The sequence below is a fragment of the Mastigoproctus giganteus genome, chromosome 9 (genome assembly GCF_048544385.1).
Source record: "Mastigoproctus giganteus isolate SK-2022 chromosome 9, ASM4854438v1, whole genome shotgun sequence".
Lineage (NCBI taxonomy): Eukaryota > Metazoa > Arthropoda > Arachnida > Uropygi > Thelyphonidae > Mastigoproctus > Mastigoproctus giganteus.
Window position 1 is genome coordinate 122,908,896 of NC_143583.1, and position 15,824 is coordinate 122,924,719.

General features: G+C 38.2%; 1 protein-coding gene across 1 annotated transcript in view; it reads left to right on the top strand.

Moving 5' to 3' along the window:
* The first annotated feature begins 237 nt into the window (after window positions 1-237).
* The window catches only part of SmF (small ribonucleoprotein particle protein SmF), a 33,346-nt gene continuing 17,759 nt past the window's right edge, over window positions 238-15,824 (top strand). Inside the window, exon 1 of the mRNA XM_090380609.1 lies at window positions 238-310. Coding sequence (XP_090236735.1) covers window positions 305-310 — 6 coding nt within the window. The 5' untranslated portion in view covers window positions 238-304. The remainder of the gene's footprint in view (window positions 311-15,824) is intronic.

The following is a 15,824-nucleotide window of genomic DNA, read 5'->3' on the forward strand; positions in this document are numbered from 1 at the left end:
CAGTTTGTCTTTTGTGTTCTTTGTAAAAAGAATATACCATACAGAAAAAAAAAAAAAAATTCAAATCGACCACCGCGTAAAAAAACATCGCAGCATCTGTTTGGCATATAAATTTCACATTCGAAATATTACATTTCAATAACATATTATTAATAAATTTAAATAAAAATATGTCTAAAAATTTAGATTATGATAATTGTTAAAGCAGAACCACCCTCTTTGAGCATAGAGGGCGCTCTCTATTATTTTTGTATCTTATTCAAACTACTTCGTTTTTGTGAAGTATAGATTTCTTTGAAATAAAATGGCGGTAAGTTCTAGTTTTAATTATCTTTTAAAAACTATACTGTTTTCTTTCTTTCTATCCATTTATTATTATTTACATTTTGAAAATTACACACGGTCTTGTACGATATCATAGGTTTCTTGCGTTGATGTACAATTTATTTATTTCACTTGTGTGAAGTTTTCACGTGCAAATTAAGTTGAAAAATACTGATATAATGATTTAAAATAATTTATTTTTATGTTTTCTTAATCAAGGGTTCAAGAAAAATGCTGAAACAAAATGGTGGGGAGCTAGAATTATTTGAGCATTGGCGTCCTATTGTCCAGAAATACTTGAGATTAACATTTTGACCTTTTTTTAATTTTAATGGTAACGCCAAATACAAAAGGGAAATTGTGATGAACTGCTAACGGCTCTGAAAGTAATAATGAAATCAGCAAGAAAGTTCATCTTGGAAACAGCACCGAAGATGAACTTCCAAATCGTTACCGTCTCACAACCAAACACTCACGAGTTTGTTTCATTCAACAACCATGGTTTTTGAATGAAAATATGGAGTAAAACTGGAATCCAGCTAGAAAAGCCAGGTGAAGTAATCATTTGTTCTTTGATTATACTATGTTTCACACTAAATTTACACCAAAGAAAAACCTCCCCTAAACAGTTAACACTTGTTTTAAGTAATACCATAAATTGAGAAATGAGAAGAGATGTTTGATAGAAAGAATTAGAAGGTGAAGAGAAATTGGATTGGAAATGGGCTGATTGCATTTTCTGGGGCAATCGGACGACCAATGTGAAACTATGTGACTTGCTGTTTGTTTTGATTGGTAGGTTGTTATTTAACATCACTGTATGTATGCAGTGGCTGGAGACTAGGCACCTGTGCGGTGATCTGATTGAGGTATATAAGGCCTTGAATGGGTTGAGCACGCTGAATTCTGATGGGATCCTTCCACTTGTTCAGATTACGAGCTTAAGGGGGTATAAATTCAAATTAAGAAAAGACAGATGTAGATTAGATGTGCGGAAATTTGCCTTTAGCCAGCAGTGGTTAATTGCTGGAACAAACTTCCATCTGTTGTTGTGGAAGTTGATAGGTTGAATAAATTTAAGGAGGAACTGGACAGGCATTTGGAGGGAATGGTATGATTTTTTTTTTTTTTTTTTTTGGCTGATGCTGCATAAGCTCATACACTTGCTTTCTTGCATCAAATGCCACTGCTACTACTACTACTACTACTTTGCATCTTGCACTTTTTTATCATGTGACTTATTAGCCACATGCTTTTCGTCTACCGCTTCCTTTCTTGTGGTTTTTACGTGATAGATAGTTTGTTGCTGCCTTAAAGTTGAAAGATAAGTCTTTTTTTTATGTAGTTTTTTTATTTATGGATATTGTTGTTAATCAGAGGTTTTTGTATGGTTTGGAAAGTGTAGGGCAAAAGTCTGTGGCTGAGTGGTGTGTAAGTGTTGGTCTGACATGCTTCTAGCCATCGATTTTCTCTAATTACAGCTTGCTTCTCTGTACAGTAAGACTGTTCATCCAATGCTGCAGAAAGATTGACTACAGCCTAGTAGTTTGTTTCTATTTTTAATAGTGGGATGTGGGGGCAGCAGCCTCCACAAAAGCAGGTGGTTGAGGAGGCTGCATCTCCAGAAAAAAAAAAAAGTAATTTCTGTTGACAATCATGAGCAATTATCATTGTTAATGCAAATGAAATTGTCTTCATTTCAGCTCCGACATATTGTGATGTCACAGGATATCCTCTAGAAACATCAGTGGCTTTTTTCTGCCAATTAATGTTGACGTCACTCCTCCTCGATGACACAAACAGCCATTCACATAGTTTCATGTTCAGTCATCTAATTTCCCCAGTAAATGCACATTTACCTTGGAGATGTGTTTTGGGGTGAAGCAAAGTTGAAAGGAAGATTAAAGAAACTAGGATAGATAAATTGAGAGGGGATGGTGGATATGGGGAGAGGACTGAGGATAGGGAGATATGAAGAATGTTGGACTATCCACTAGTAACTTTTTCTAGTAATTAACTTGCCTGCTAAACTCCCTTTCCTCATATGGACTCCCTTTTGCTGATTTTTGCCAAGCATATCATTTGTCTTTGAACATTTTGAGGAAGCTTGTTGGTTTTTTTTTAAAGTGTGGTCTGCATGCTCAGACTCAGTATTCCAAGTGCAATATCACCATTGCCTTATACAATAGGATTATGATATACTTATCTTTCCATGGAGATTTTCAATAGAACATCACAGACCCTACTTGCTGCTTGTCTACAATGCATGGAGAACTTTGTGTCTTCCTGGATCATAACCTCGCCAACTCTCTTCTCCTTCAGTGTCTTAAACTAAACTACTTCTAATGTATAAGCTATTTTAGGGGCTGTTATTACTTTGTCATTACAGCACTTTGTCATGTTAAAACATAGTTGCCACTTTTCTGACCATCCTGTCTGCTTGATGCTGGTGGTTGTTAACCTCTCCTGATCTTGATATAATCTGCAAATTTGGATGTCACTTCCTGCATCCCTTTATCAGGGTCATTTAAGAGCTTCAGAAAAAAATTTTCTTTCATTTTGAAGATTAACCAAAAAAGTTTTTTCTTACCTACCCCAGATAATCACAAGTCTACTGCATTGCTATTTGTTATGAAAATATATAAACAATTCAAAAAACCAAATATCATTTTGAAATTCTCATATTAAAGTTAAAATCTGGGACCTATCAGGCTATGCAATTATTGCTCATGTTACAAAACAGGGTGTTATTATCAGGGTTAAATAATTTTCCTCAAGTTAATGTGATGTGGACAATTTCTCATACTGCCACAATATTAATGGACTCTGTAAGACAGCTCTTTGCCAGTCATCTTCATGTTGAGAAATGGGGGACTTCCTTGGCCAGCAAGATCAGTCTGATTTTTTTTATGGAGACTATTTGAAAAAAGATCTGCATTGTACAGTAGTGTAGAATTGCAGAAGGATATTTCAGTGCAGTACTTTTTTCATTTTAAATGAAAATGTAATATATTATTACCATATTTTATTTTAGTATTAGTGGAAAATGATGCAAGAAAGCAAGCTTATATAGCATTAGCCATAAAAAAAAAAAAAAAAAAAAAAAAAAATCCCATTTCATCTATCTACCCTCTCCAATAGTTTCTCTAGTTCTTCCTTGAATTTGTTCAACCTATCCATTTCCACAACAGGCAGAAGCTTGTTTCAGCATTCAACCACTTGTTGGTTAAAGGCAAACTCCTCATATCTGTTCTGCAGCTATGAGGAGTTTGCATTACCGGCAGAATTACTTAACAATTTTAATTTATGCCCACACTTATGCATATGAATTTATCACACTATATGCATAGTGTGAGCAAGAATTATCAGCATTGAGTTTGCTCAAACCATTCAAAGCCTTAAACATCTTTATATGTCACTGGTGCATACTATAGCAAACTCATAAGGCAACTTTGCAAAACCATCAGGGAAAAACAGCATGGAAAACTGCAAAGAGGTGTCTTGCTCCTTTATTATGATACACCCAATCGCACTTCCAGATTGCGATAGCCACCACAAAGACTGCAGGATTTGAGTTGCTTCAGCACCCACCCACGGCACCTCCATAGCCAGGTGGGCTATGGAGGTGCCTTCTTGATTAGACCGGGGTTCGAGCCTGTGACCACCAAATACGGAAGATGCGGAAAGGTCAGGGAATGACCACTGCATATCCCCGGAGAAATATGGCCTTAGTTGCTAATGCTCCTAAAAACCAAATAACAAACAGCACCCACCCTATTCTCCAGATCTTGTCCCTAGTGACTTTTATTTGATTCCCAAGCTGAAGGATAATATCTGCAGAAGGAGATATGCCTCCAACACTGAGGTGGTCGCAACTCCAGGTGAAATGGTTGGAAAACCAAGATGATTTTTTTTTAAATGGTAGCAAGGCACTAGAGCATTGATGGGAGAAGTGCATTTGCAGTGGCCAGGCTCTATATTTAAAAATAAAAAAGATCATATTGGTATGGCTTTCCTGTATGTGTTAGAATATAAACTTTATGAGCCACCCTCATATTTAATCCAAAAATATATCTCCAACTATTACGTGTATTACCCATATAACTGAAGAATGCATTATGCATTTATTTTATATAAGGTGCAATCAATAAAGTGTGAGGGTTGAACTAATATTTGAAAAATGATGAAATTTAACTATTTCAATGAATTTCCTTAGATGTCTCCATGACACTTATACACCAGGTTCAATGTTTCTGCAACTTCTGGAAGCATTCCTGATAGCTTCTTTTGGAATTTCTAAATAGTTCCTGTGTTGCATTCTGAATAATTTCCTCAGTCATAGTAAATCTATTACCTAATGGAGGGGGGGGGAGAACTTTTAGCTTAAGAGAGAGAGAAAGCAGAAAGCGAAATCCAGAGAATATGGTGGATTATTGAAAGGAAAGTGCTGAGTGAGCAGGGGTGTTATCAAAATACAAATCCCAATTCCGTGAGACTCACTCTTCTAGCCATTTTTTCTGAACAGCATTGAGCAATCGCCATATTCTGAACAGCATTGAGCAATCGGTATCACTGGTTCAGTGTTTAATCATGCAGGACAAATACAATAAACAGAATCTTCAATTAAATTTACTAACCATATTAATTCTCATTGTTAATCAATAAGTTGTGTTTAAACAGAACTCATGCCCCAGACAAGAGCAGCAAAGCAACGGGCACAAAGTAGCAGGAGTGCTGTGGCTCAGGGGAGAACCGAAGCTTAAAAAAAAATAAGATCACCTCTGGATACTAGGTGCCTAATCTCCAGATGGTGCAGTTTGCTGAACTGAACCTTTCTTAGTAAGAGCATCCTTTTGTTCCCCTCACCAATCTTGTTGCCCTTCTCTGTACCTGTTCCAGCAACTCTACGCCCTTCCTGAAGTGACTTCCAAGTCTGTATGCAGTACTTTAAGTTGTTTTTTTTTTTTTTTTTTTTGATTTGGTAGTTGTTGGCGCATCGGCTTCTGTGGCCATATTGCACCTCCCAAGGTTTTTTGCAGTACTTTGATCCAAGCCCGAGGCGGGAATCGAACCCGCGACCTTTGGGTTGCCGGGCAGGTACTTTTACCCACTCGGCTAGCCCGGTCGGCCTTTAAGTTGTGGGCTGACCTGATTTTTATCTGCTATCAACTTAAAAACCTTTATATACCTTAGAAATATGTAGTAGTAGTTGTAGTAATGGCAAGTGATGCAAGAAAGCAAGCTTATATAGCATCAGCAAAAAAAAATTTTACACTTCATCCATCCATACCCTCAAAGAATTGAATTTATTCAACCCATCCACTTCCACAACAACAGCAGATGGAAGCCTGTTTGAAAACAATGAGCCACATGCTGGCTGAAACCAAACTTTCACACATCTATCCTGCAACTATCCTTCTTCAACTTGAATTTATATCCCCCTCATGTGTCAGCAAGTAGAAGAATACCATTAACATTCAGCTTACTCAATCCATTCAAGGCTTTAAACACCTTCATGCAGGTACCTAACCTCGAGACGCTGTGGTTTGCCAAACTTAAGCCTTTCTAGGTAAGATAGGGTTAGCAGATGTCCTCATTTCCGAGGACATGTCCTAGTTTTCAGGGCATCCTCGGATGTCCTTGTGGATTTTACACATGCGTCCTATTTTTTTTGTAATTTAAAAAGTCATCTCATCATAAAATGAATTTTCATTAAATATTCTGTGCATTGCACTTTTGGTCAGTGCAACGGAATAAATAAAACAATGTGCTTGTTGCATTAAGTGGACTTTATTATTCCAAAATTACACATCATCATTGTCTAATAGAAAATTGATGATAGTAGATTTTTTGACCAATTTATGAGTTTTGTGGAATTTGTTTCTGAGAAAAAGAAAGATGATAATTGGAAAACTTATTAGCCCATAGAAAGAAAGTGGACTGAATATTTTGATCAGTGAAAGAGTACACATAATACAGAAGTAGTAGTAGTAGTGGCATGTGATGCAAGAAAGCAAATGTATGAGCTTATGCAGCATCAGCCAAAAAAAAATATAATAATAAAATAAAAAAAAATCACACCATTCCCTCCAAATGCCTGTCCAGTTCCTCCTTAAATTTATTCAACCTATCAACTTCCACAACGACAGATGGAAGTTTGTTCCAGCAATTGAAAATGAGAAATTCTATTTGGTGTGCAGTTATGTCGTTTATAATCGGGTACAATTTTGTGTTATCATCAAAATATAAAGGAAAATAATCTTAAAAAATTCGTTTCTTAATTTCATTGTTTTATGCTATTTTAACCGCATGAAATTACAGTGCATCACACCCGGAGACCTCAGGAAATGATGGAGCCTGGATGTATTGGAACTCCAGAAGCGAACCACCAGTGTTGTTTACAGCCTGGTGCTATTTAGACTGTTGGGGATTTCTAATTGAGAATTCCAGATTCGTGGGAACTTCTCAATTGTGTATAATTCCTTTCGGAAAAGCTGAGTGTTCAGAGAAGTTTTTTCTGATTTATTTTCTGCTTTATTAGTTTAAATTGACATACTAACTTATTTTCTAGAGTAGCTTTATATTCCTATTTACGGTACTTAAGTTTAAAGAAATTTAGACAGAGATTTCGTAGGTATTACTTAGTATCGGAAAGGGTATCAAATCCACGTGTTTACCGTTCGTAAAGAGCCGCCATTGTTACGGGAAAATTAATCAGTAAAATCTATTAATCTTGTCGAACTTCATTGGCAATTAAATTGTACTTTTAACTATACATATAACCACTTAGGTTATGTAACATAAATAATTAGTAAAAATAAATAATTAATACATAACGATACAGAAGTTATATAAAGGGATTTCGTAGATAACACTCATTACTGAAACATATTTCGTAGATAACACTTGTTACTGAAACATAAATATTTCGTAGATAACACTCGTAGATTTCGTAGATAACACTCGTTACTGAAACATAAATATTTCGTAGATAACACTCATTACTGAAACATAAATATTCATAGATTTTGTAGATAACACTCGTTACTGAAACAAATATTTCGTAGATAACACTCGTTACTGAAACATAAATATAGCGTTATAACTGTGTTGGGATACAAGTTTAGGATTTAATTTTATACTGAAATTGAAATTTTATTGAAAGTAAATCGAAATCATGACTCAAACCAGAGCAGCAAAGCAAAAGGCTCAAGCTAATGGGAATGCTGTGGCTCAGGGGAGAACTGAGGGGGGCAGTTGCCCTTTGAATCACAGCCTTTTAAGATGCACTATTTGCTTGATGTTTGCGGAGCAGTCAGGTATGGGACATGATACTGCCATGGGGGATGTCTTTGTATGTGCGCGCGATGCAAGGAGTGTAAGGAAATCAGGCGACCACTCAGCGTTGTTATGGGCCTATATAAGAGCTTGAAGGACAGGGTGGATGCCCTCGAAGGATTACAAGTGAGGGGCCCATCAAGCTCTCAGCTGCCCACACCAATGCCAGAGCTTTCACTTGGTCATCGCGCAACACAGCGGCAACCCCCAAGGCAGAATGCTCTGGTCCCAAAGGAACTAGTAGTTGTTGGTGACTCTATTGTCAGGGAAACGGGAAACATGCTTTGTAAAAAGGATAGGTGGAACAGGACCAGGGTATGTCTGCCAGGGGCAAAGGTTGATGACGTTGTAGAGCGGATATAATCTTTTAAGGGCACAAAAGGTGATATAGTTGTACACGTTGGCACTAATGATATTAAGAGTAGGAGACCGGCGGAATTACTTAACAAGTACAGGTCACTGATGAAAAAAAGCCGTGAATTAGGGTTGAATTTGAAAGTGTCTGCAATTCTGCCCAGACACGATAGGAGGTAGTATATGATGAGAGCCCTGTCGATCAATTCGGCCCTGGAAAGATTGTGCAGGGCTCAAGGGGTAGAATTTTTTTCAGCCTGGTCTGTACTTGTTAACAGGAGAGACTGCTTCTACAGGGATGGGATACACTTAAACAGAAAGGGTGCAAGAATGTTTGCTGATGCTATCGAGGCAGTGTTAGGTGGGTCGGAAAACTGCTAGATTGGGGGGATACAAGGACTAATAGATTAACAGTAGCCACTGGCAGAGGAGAAAGTGATTCTTGCACTGCTTCTATTGGAATGAGCAGCAGCCTGGAAAATAGGATGCAGGATATTACAGAGACTGCTGGGAATCATGGGGGTACAAGTAAACACATGGGTTGTGTTAGGGTGGCTAAGAGGAAGAGCAGGTGCATGTATACTTGCGTGTACACCAATGCTAGGAGTTTAGTAAATAAATTTGATGAATTTGAGTTATTGCTCAAAACATCAAAGGCAGATATTGTTGGGATTTCAGAGACGAATTTCAGATATAAGGAATGCAGAACTGGAATTTGGGGAGTACAGGATAGGAAGGGAGGAGGGGTTATGCTATTAGTTAAGAAACATAAAATCCAAGGAAGTGAAGCCAGTCGACATCACTGGACAGTGCAGTGTCGAGTCAGTTTGGTGTGACATAAGCATTGGAAGATCAAAATTGAGAGTAGGTGTGTGCTATAGGCCTAATGACTCTGATGAGTATAATAAGAAACTGTACAGAGAAATAGAGTGGGCCAGTAAATCAGAGAGTCTTATAATGGGGGATTTTAATTTCCCAGATATTGACTGGAATTTGGAGGCTGGCCCCTTCACACAGTAGCAAGGCTTTTGTGGATTTATTGGATGATTGTTTTCTACATCAGCATGTTCGGGAGGCAACTAGAGGGAGTAATACTCTTGATTTGATTATCAGTAGTGATCTTCATGCATTAAGAATCTGCAGATAAATGAACCACTAGGTAGCAGTGATCACAGTGTTCTGAAGTGGGAGTTACTCAAAGAGGTAACTACCATTAGGGTAAAGGGAAGGGGTATTGCTTTCGTAAAGGTGACTACGATGGACTGAGACAGTATTTAAATTCTATACAGTGGGATCAACTGATGATGTTACCAACAGCAAATTCAAAATGGGAAGCATTCAAAGAACTTATCTTGCAAGCTACTAGGCTTTACATACCAACTAAAAAATATTGTTCAAGGATTAGGCCTAAATGGATGTCAGATGAACTAATGAGGCATATGGCAGAGAAGAAAAATGCATGGGATACATACAAATTAACACGTGACACAGAAGCCTATGATAGATACAAGTTGATCTGTAACCAAGTTACAAAGGAGGTTAGGCAGGCGAAGGCAGATTATGAGAGATCCTTGGCAAGGGATGCAAAGAAAAACAGCAAAGAGTTCTTTACTTATGTAAACTCTAGAAGGAAGAGGATGAATCAGATTGGTCCACTTGATATCGATGAGTCAACTGTTGATGACCCTGCTCAGGTAGCTAACAAACTAAATGAATATTTTGCATCGACATTCACACATGAAGAGTTATTCAGCGAGGGGAATGCCAGAGGTGTATTCAACTCTAGCAGTAAGCTAGAGAATCTTGTAATAACTGAGAGTAAAGTGGAGGAGAAATTGTTGAAGATAAACACAAGAAAGGCACCTGGGGTGGATGGGATCTATCCAGTTATATTAAAGGAGGCAGCAAAGGAAGTAAGCAAACCCTTAGCCATAATTATGAGAGCTTCCTTGGACTCAGGGGAGGTACCCATAGACTGGAAATGTGCAAATGTGACCCCAATTCACAAAGGAGGATCAAAGGCTGACACAAGTAATTATAGACCTGTGAGCTTAACTTCTGTTCCAGGAAAATTAATGGAGGCACTGGTTAAAGAAGCACTGCAGGATCATTTAGACAAGACTTCAGTTATAGCTCAGACACAGCGTGGTTTTGTTAAGGGGAAGTCTTGCCTGACCAACTGGATTGGATACTATGATGCAGTCACAAAAGAACTGGATGCAGGGAATAACTTTGATATTATATGCTTGGATCTTAGAAAGGCTTTTGATACTGTTGCACATGGAAGACTGCTACACAAATTGGAGCAGTGTGACATTGGAGGCAAATTGCTGCTATGGATAAAGGGATGGTTGAGGGGGAGAAGACAGAGAGTGGTAATCAATGGACACTGCTCATCGTGGACTAATGTTATTAGTGGAGTCCCTCAGGGTTCAGTATTGGGTCCTTTATTGTTTTCTGTATTTATAAATGATATTGATGATGGTATATCAAGCTTAATGTCCAAGTTTGCAGACGATACGAAGGTTGGCAGGGTTGTCAAGGACACTACTGACACTATGCTGCTGCAACAGGATCTGGAAAGGTTGAGCAGATGGGTTGAGAGGTGGCAAATGAAGTTTAACATTGACAAATGTAAAGTACTACATATGGAAACAGCAACCCCAGAGCAACATATCAACTCTGTGGTACTACACTGACAGTGGTAGAGAATGAAAGGGACCTGCGGGTGGTTGTGCAGGCAGATATGAAGTTTTCTGAGCAGTGCAGACTGGCTGCAAGAGTAGCTCATGGTGTATTGGCAATGATATATAGGAATTTTTCTAGCAGGGATAAGGAGGTGATTATTCCCTTGTATAAGGCAATGGTCAGGCCACACCTAGAATACTGTATACAGGCCTGGAGGCCTCATTTCAAGAAGGATGTAGAGCTGCTGGAACGAGTACAGAGAAGAGCAACAAGATTAGTGAATGGAACAAAGGGGTGCTCTTACGAAGAAAGGCTTAAAGTTTTGCGAATTACAGTGTGTGGAGACTAGGCACCAGCGAGGTGATCTTATAGAGGTGTACAAAGCCTTGAATGGTTTGAGCATGCTCATTGCTGATGTGATTCTTCCTCTTGCTCAGAATAATCACCTGAGAGGGCATAAGTTCAAATTGAGGAAAGACAGATGCAGGATAGATGTGCGCCAATTTGCCTTTAGCCAGCGGGTGTTTGGTAGGTGGAACAGACTTCCATCCCTTGTCATGGAAGTTGGTAGCCTAAATAAGTTTAAGGCTCAGCTGGACAGGTATTTCGAACGAACAGAGGGGTGAAGTGGAAGTGGTTATTTTTTTTTTTATTTATTTTACTTTTTTTTTTTTTTTTTTTTTTGCCTGATGCTGCATAAGCTTGCTTTCTTGCATCAAATGCCTCTACTAATGCTAATGCTAATTAACCACCCGCTGGCTAAAGGCAAATTTCCACACATCTATTCTACCTCTGTCTTTTCTTAATTCGAATTTATGACCTCTTAGGTTCGTAATCTGAACAAGCGGAAGGATCCCATCAGAATTCAGCGTGCTCAACCCATTCAAGCCCTTATATACCTCAATCAGATCACCGCGCAGGTGCCTAGTCTCCAACCACTGCAATTTGCAGAACTTAAGCCTCTCTTGGTAAGAGGATCCCTTCATTCCCCTCACCAATCTTGTTGCCCTTCTCTGTGCACGCTCAAGTAAATCTACATCCTTCCTAAAGTGAGGTCTCCAGACCTGTACACAGTACTCAAGGCGTGGCCTGACCATTGTCTTATATAGAGGGATAATCACCTCCTTTTCCCTGCTAGTAAAATTCCTATATATCATTGACAAAACCCCATGACCTGCCCTGGCAGCCTGTCTGCATTGCTCAGAAAACTTCATATCTGACTGCACAATTACTCCCAGGTCTTTTTCATTTTCTACCACCTTAAGTGTAGTACCACACAGTTGGTACGTTTCTCTGGGGTTACTTCTACCCATATGTAGTACTTTGCATTTGTCAAGGTTAAACTTCAGTTGCCACTTCTTAGCCGATATGCCGAAATTAAGTTAATACACATAATTCAGAAGTTGACAACAGAAATTCAAGTATTGATGAGTGTTGGTCTGCTTCAGAAAACTAAGTCATCAAAGGAGGTACTAGAGGCTTCTACAATGAAAATGTTCACATATGAATAAATATTCAGTTTTGTGAAATGAAGAAAGACACTTGTGTTACTAATGCTGCTTTAGAGCTGACAAATTACATAGATATCGCGGTATGACTGTTTTGTAAACTCATGAATAATACTGGTTACTTCATCCGTGAAAAAAACTGAAACATTAAAAATATTTAAAAAAAGAAATTTAAAATATTTAAATTTGAATAAAAGCTAATACTTACAGACTGAAAAAATAGGTCACAAGTTAAAAATAAATAATGTTATGACAAACAATTGGGTATTACAGCATCTGCTTAAATTCCACATAGGCATTGCATGTGCTGTAGTGGTAGTCTCTTTGGGGAGAGCTTTTGGAAACTAACCACTGTCCTGACGGAGCCAAATTGGAAGTGAAGTGCTGAAGAAGAAATTTTGTTCCTTCTTTCAGAACTTAGTTAACCCCAACCAGCCAGGCTGAGAACTGTTACAGAAAATGCTAATATTTTCCATTCTTCATGGATGATTCAGTGGTATCACCACCAGAAATAACAAAATTTCTAATAAATGCAAATGGGCCTGTGGTACTGGATTCCATGACTTAAAGGAGAAAATAATACAGTATATATATCCATTAATTAGAATTTTAATGACAATGGATATATACGGTATTATTTTCTTCTTTAAAACAAAATTTCTTCTACAACAGAAGGAACATCACTTGACTTTTTTTTTACCAGGATAACAACTTCCAAAATTTATCTTATCCCTTTTTTTTTTTTTTTTAACAAGAATAGCCTTGTGCATGCGAAGTTTTTACGGCTGAGGAACATAGAGAAGTTTTTTCTGTTTTATTAACTTAAATTGGCTTGAATTGGCATATTAACTTATTTTCTAGAGTAGCTCTATATTCCTAGTTACGATACTTAGTTTAAATTTTAACGTAGGTAGAGATTTTGTAGGTTATTACTTAGTATCGGCAAGGGTATCCAATCCACATGTTTTACATATTTTGCAGAGCTGGCGAACCGGAAGTTTTTTAGCTATAGTTAGCCGCTTTATTGACCAATTGTTATATTAATTTATTTTCTCTAAGTAGCTTATAGACCTAGGCAAGATCCTTGATTTATACTGAATTGAGACAGCGAGATTTTGGAAGTAAATTATATTTAAGTGTCCATGGATTTACCGTTTGTAACTTGCCGCCATTGTTATACTATATGTTATATCCCGAACTAGATAGCTTTAGCTTAGTATAGAATAGTATATAATATTATCAGTTAATCAGTAAATTTATTAATCTTGTTGAACTTCATTGTCAATTAAATTGTACTTTTAATTAAATACATATAACGACTTAGATTTTACGAACATACCATAATTAATACATAACTTGATACGGAACTTATATAAAGAAACTCGAAGATAATACGTGACACTTAAAAAATATATATAGATATATAGTGTTACACCTGTGTTGGGATAAAAGTTTAGGGTTATAATTTTGTACTGAAATTGAAATTTTATTGAAATTGAATCGGAATCATGACTCAGACCAGAGTAGCAAAGCAAAAGGCTCAAGCTAAATGGAGTGCTGTGGCTCGGGAGAACTGAGGGGGGCAGTTGCCCTCTGAATCATGGCCTTTTAAAATGCACTGCTTGCTTGATGTTTGTGGATCAATCAGGTACAGGACATGATATTGCCAAGGGGGATATCTTTGTGTGCGCATGATGTAAGGAGTGTGAGGAAATGAGGCGACAAGTTTTTTTTTTTTTTTTTTGATTTGGTAGTTGTTGGCGCATCGGCTTCTGCGGCCATATTGCACCTCCCAAGGTTTTTGCAGTACTATGATCCAAGCCCGAGGCGGGAATTGAACCCGCGACTTTTGGGTTACCGGGCAGGTACGTTACCCACTCGGCTAGCCCGGTCGGCTAGGCGACAAGTTCTCAAGCTGCCCGCATCAATGCCAGAGCTTGCACTTGATCATCATGCAACACAGTGGCAATCTCCAAGGCAGAATGCGCTGGTCCCACAGGAACTAGCAGTTGTTGGTGACTATTGTCAGGGAAACGGGGAACATGCAATGTAAAAAGGATAAGTGGAACAGTACCAGGGTATGTCTGCCAGGGGCAAAGGTTGATGACGTTGTAGAGCAGATATCATTTTTTAAGGGCACAAAGGGTGATATTGTTGTACACATTGGCACTAATGATATTAAGAGTAAGAGACCGGCAGAATTACTTAACAAGTACAGGTCACTGTTGAAAAAAAGCCGTGAATTAGGGTTGAATTCAAAGTGCCTGCAATTCTGCCCAGACACGATAGGAGGGAGTATATGATGAGAGCCATGTCAATCAATTTGGCCCTGGAAAGATTGTGCAAGGCTCAAGGGGTAGAAATTTTTTCAGCCTGGTCTGTACTTGTTAACAGGAGAGACTGCATCTACAGGTATGGGATACACTTAAATAGAAAGGGTGCAAGAATATTTGGGGAATAATAAATTAACAGTAGCCACTGGCAGAGGTGAAAGTGATTCTTGCACTGCTTCTATTGGAATGAGCAGCAGCCTGGAAAACAAGATGCAGGGTATTTCAGAGCCTGCTGGGAGTCATTGCGGTACAAGTAAACACATGGGTTGTGTTAGGGTAGCTAAGAATAGGAACAGGTGCATGTATACTTGTATGTACACCAATACTAGGAGTTTGGTGAATAAATTTGATGAATTTGAGGTATTGCTCATAACATCAAAGGCAGATATTGTTGGAATATCAGAGACGTGGTGTCACACAGATATAAGGAATGCAGAACTGCAATTTGGGGAGTGCAATGTGTACAGGAAGGATAGACAAGATAGGAAGGGAGGAGGGGTTATACTATTAGTTAAGAAACACATAAAATTCAAGGAAGTGAAGCAGTCGACATTGCAGTGTCGAGTCAGTTTGGTGTGACATAAGCATTGGGAGATCAAAATTGAGAGTAGGAGTGTGTTATAGGCCTAATGACTCTGATGCATATAATAAGGAACTGTACAGGAAAATAGAATGGGCCAGTACCAACTAAGAAATATTGTTCAAGGTTTAGGCCTAAATGGATGTCAGATGAACTAATGAGACATGTGGCAAAGAAGAAAAATGCATGGGATACATGTAAATTAATGGGTGACATGGAAGCCTATGTAGATATAAGCTGGTCTGTAACCAAATCACAAAGGAGATTAATCAGGCAAAGGCAGATTATGAGAAATCCTTGGCAAAGGATGCAAAGAAAAACAACAGAGTTCTTTACCTATGTAAACTCTAGAAGGAAAGGGATGAATCGGATTGGTTCACTGGATATTGATGGTTCAACTGTTCATGACTACTCAGGTGGCTAACAAACTAAATGAGTATTTTGCCTCTACATTCATCTATGAGGAGTTATTCAGGGAGGGGAATACCAGAGGTGAGTTAAACTCTGGCAGTGAGCTGGATGATTTTGTAATAACTGAGAGGAAAGTGGAGGAGAAATTGTTCAAGATAAACATAAAAAAGGCACCCTGGGTGGACGAGATCTATCCAGTTATATTAAAGGAGGCAGCAAAGGAAGTAAGAAAACCCTTAGCCATAATTATGAGAGCTTCTTTGACTCAGGGGAGGTACCCATGGATTA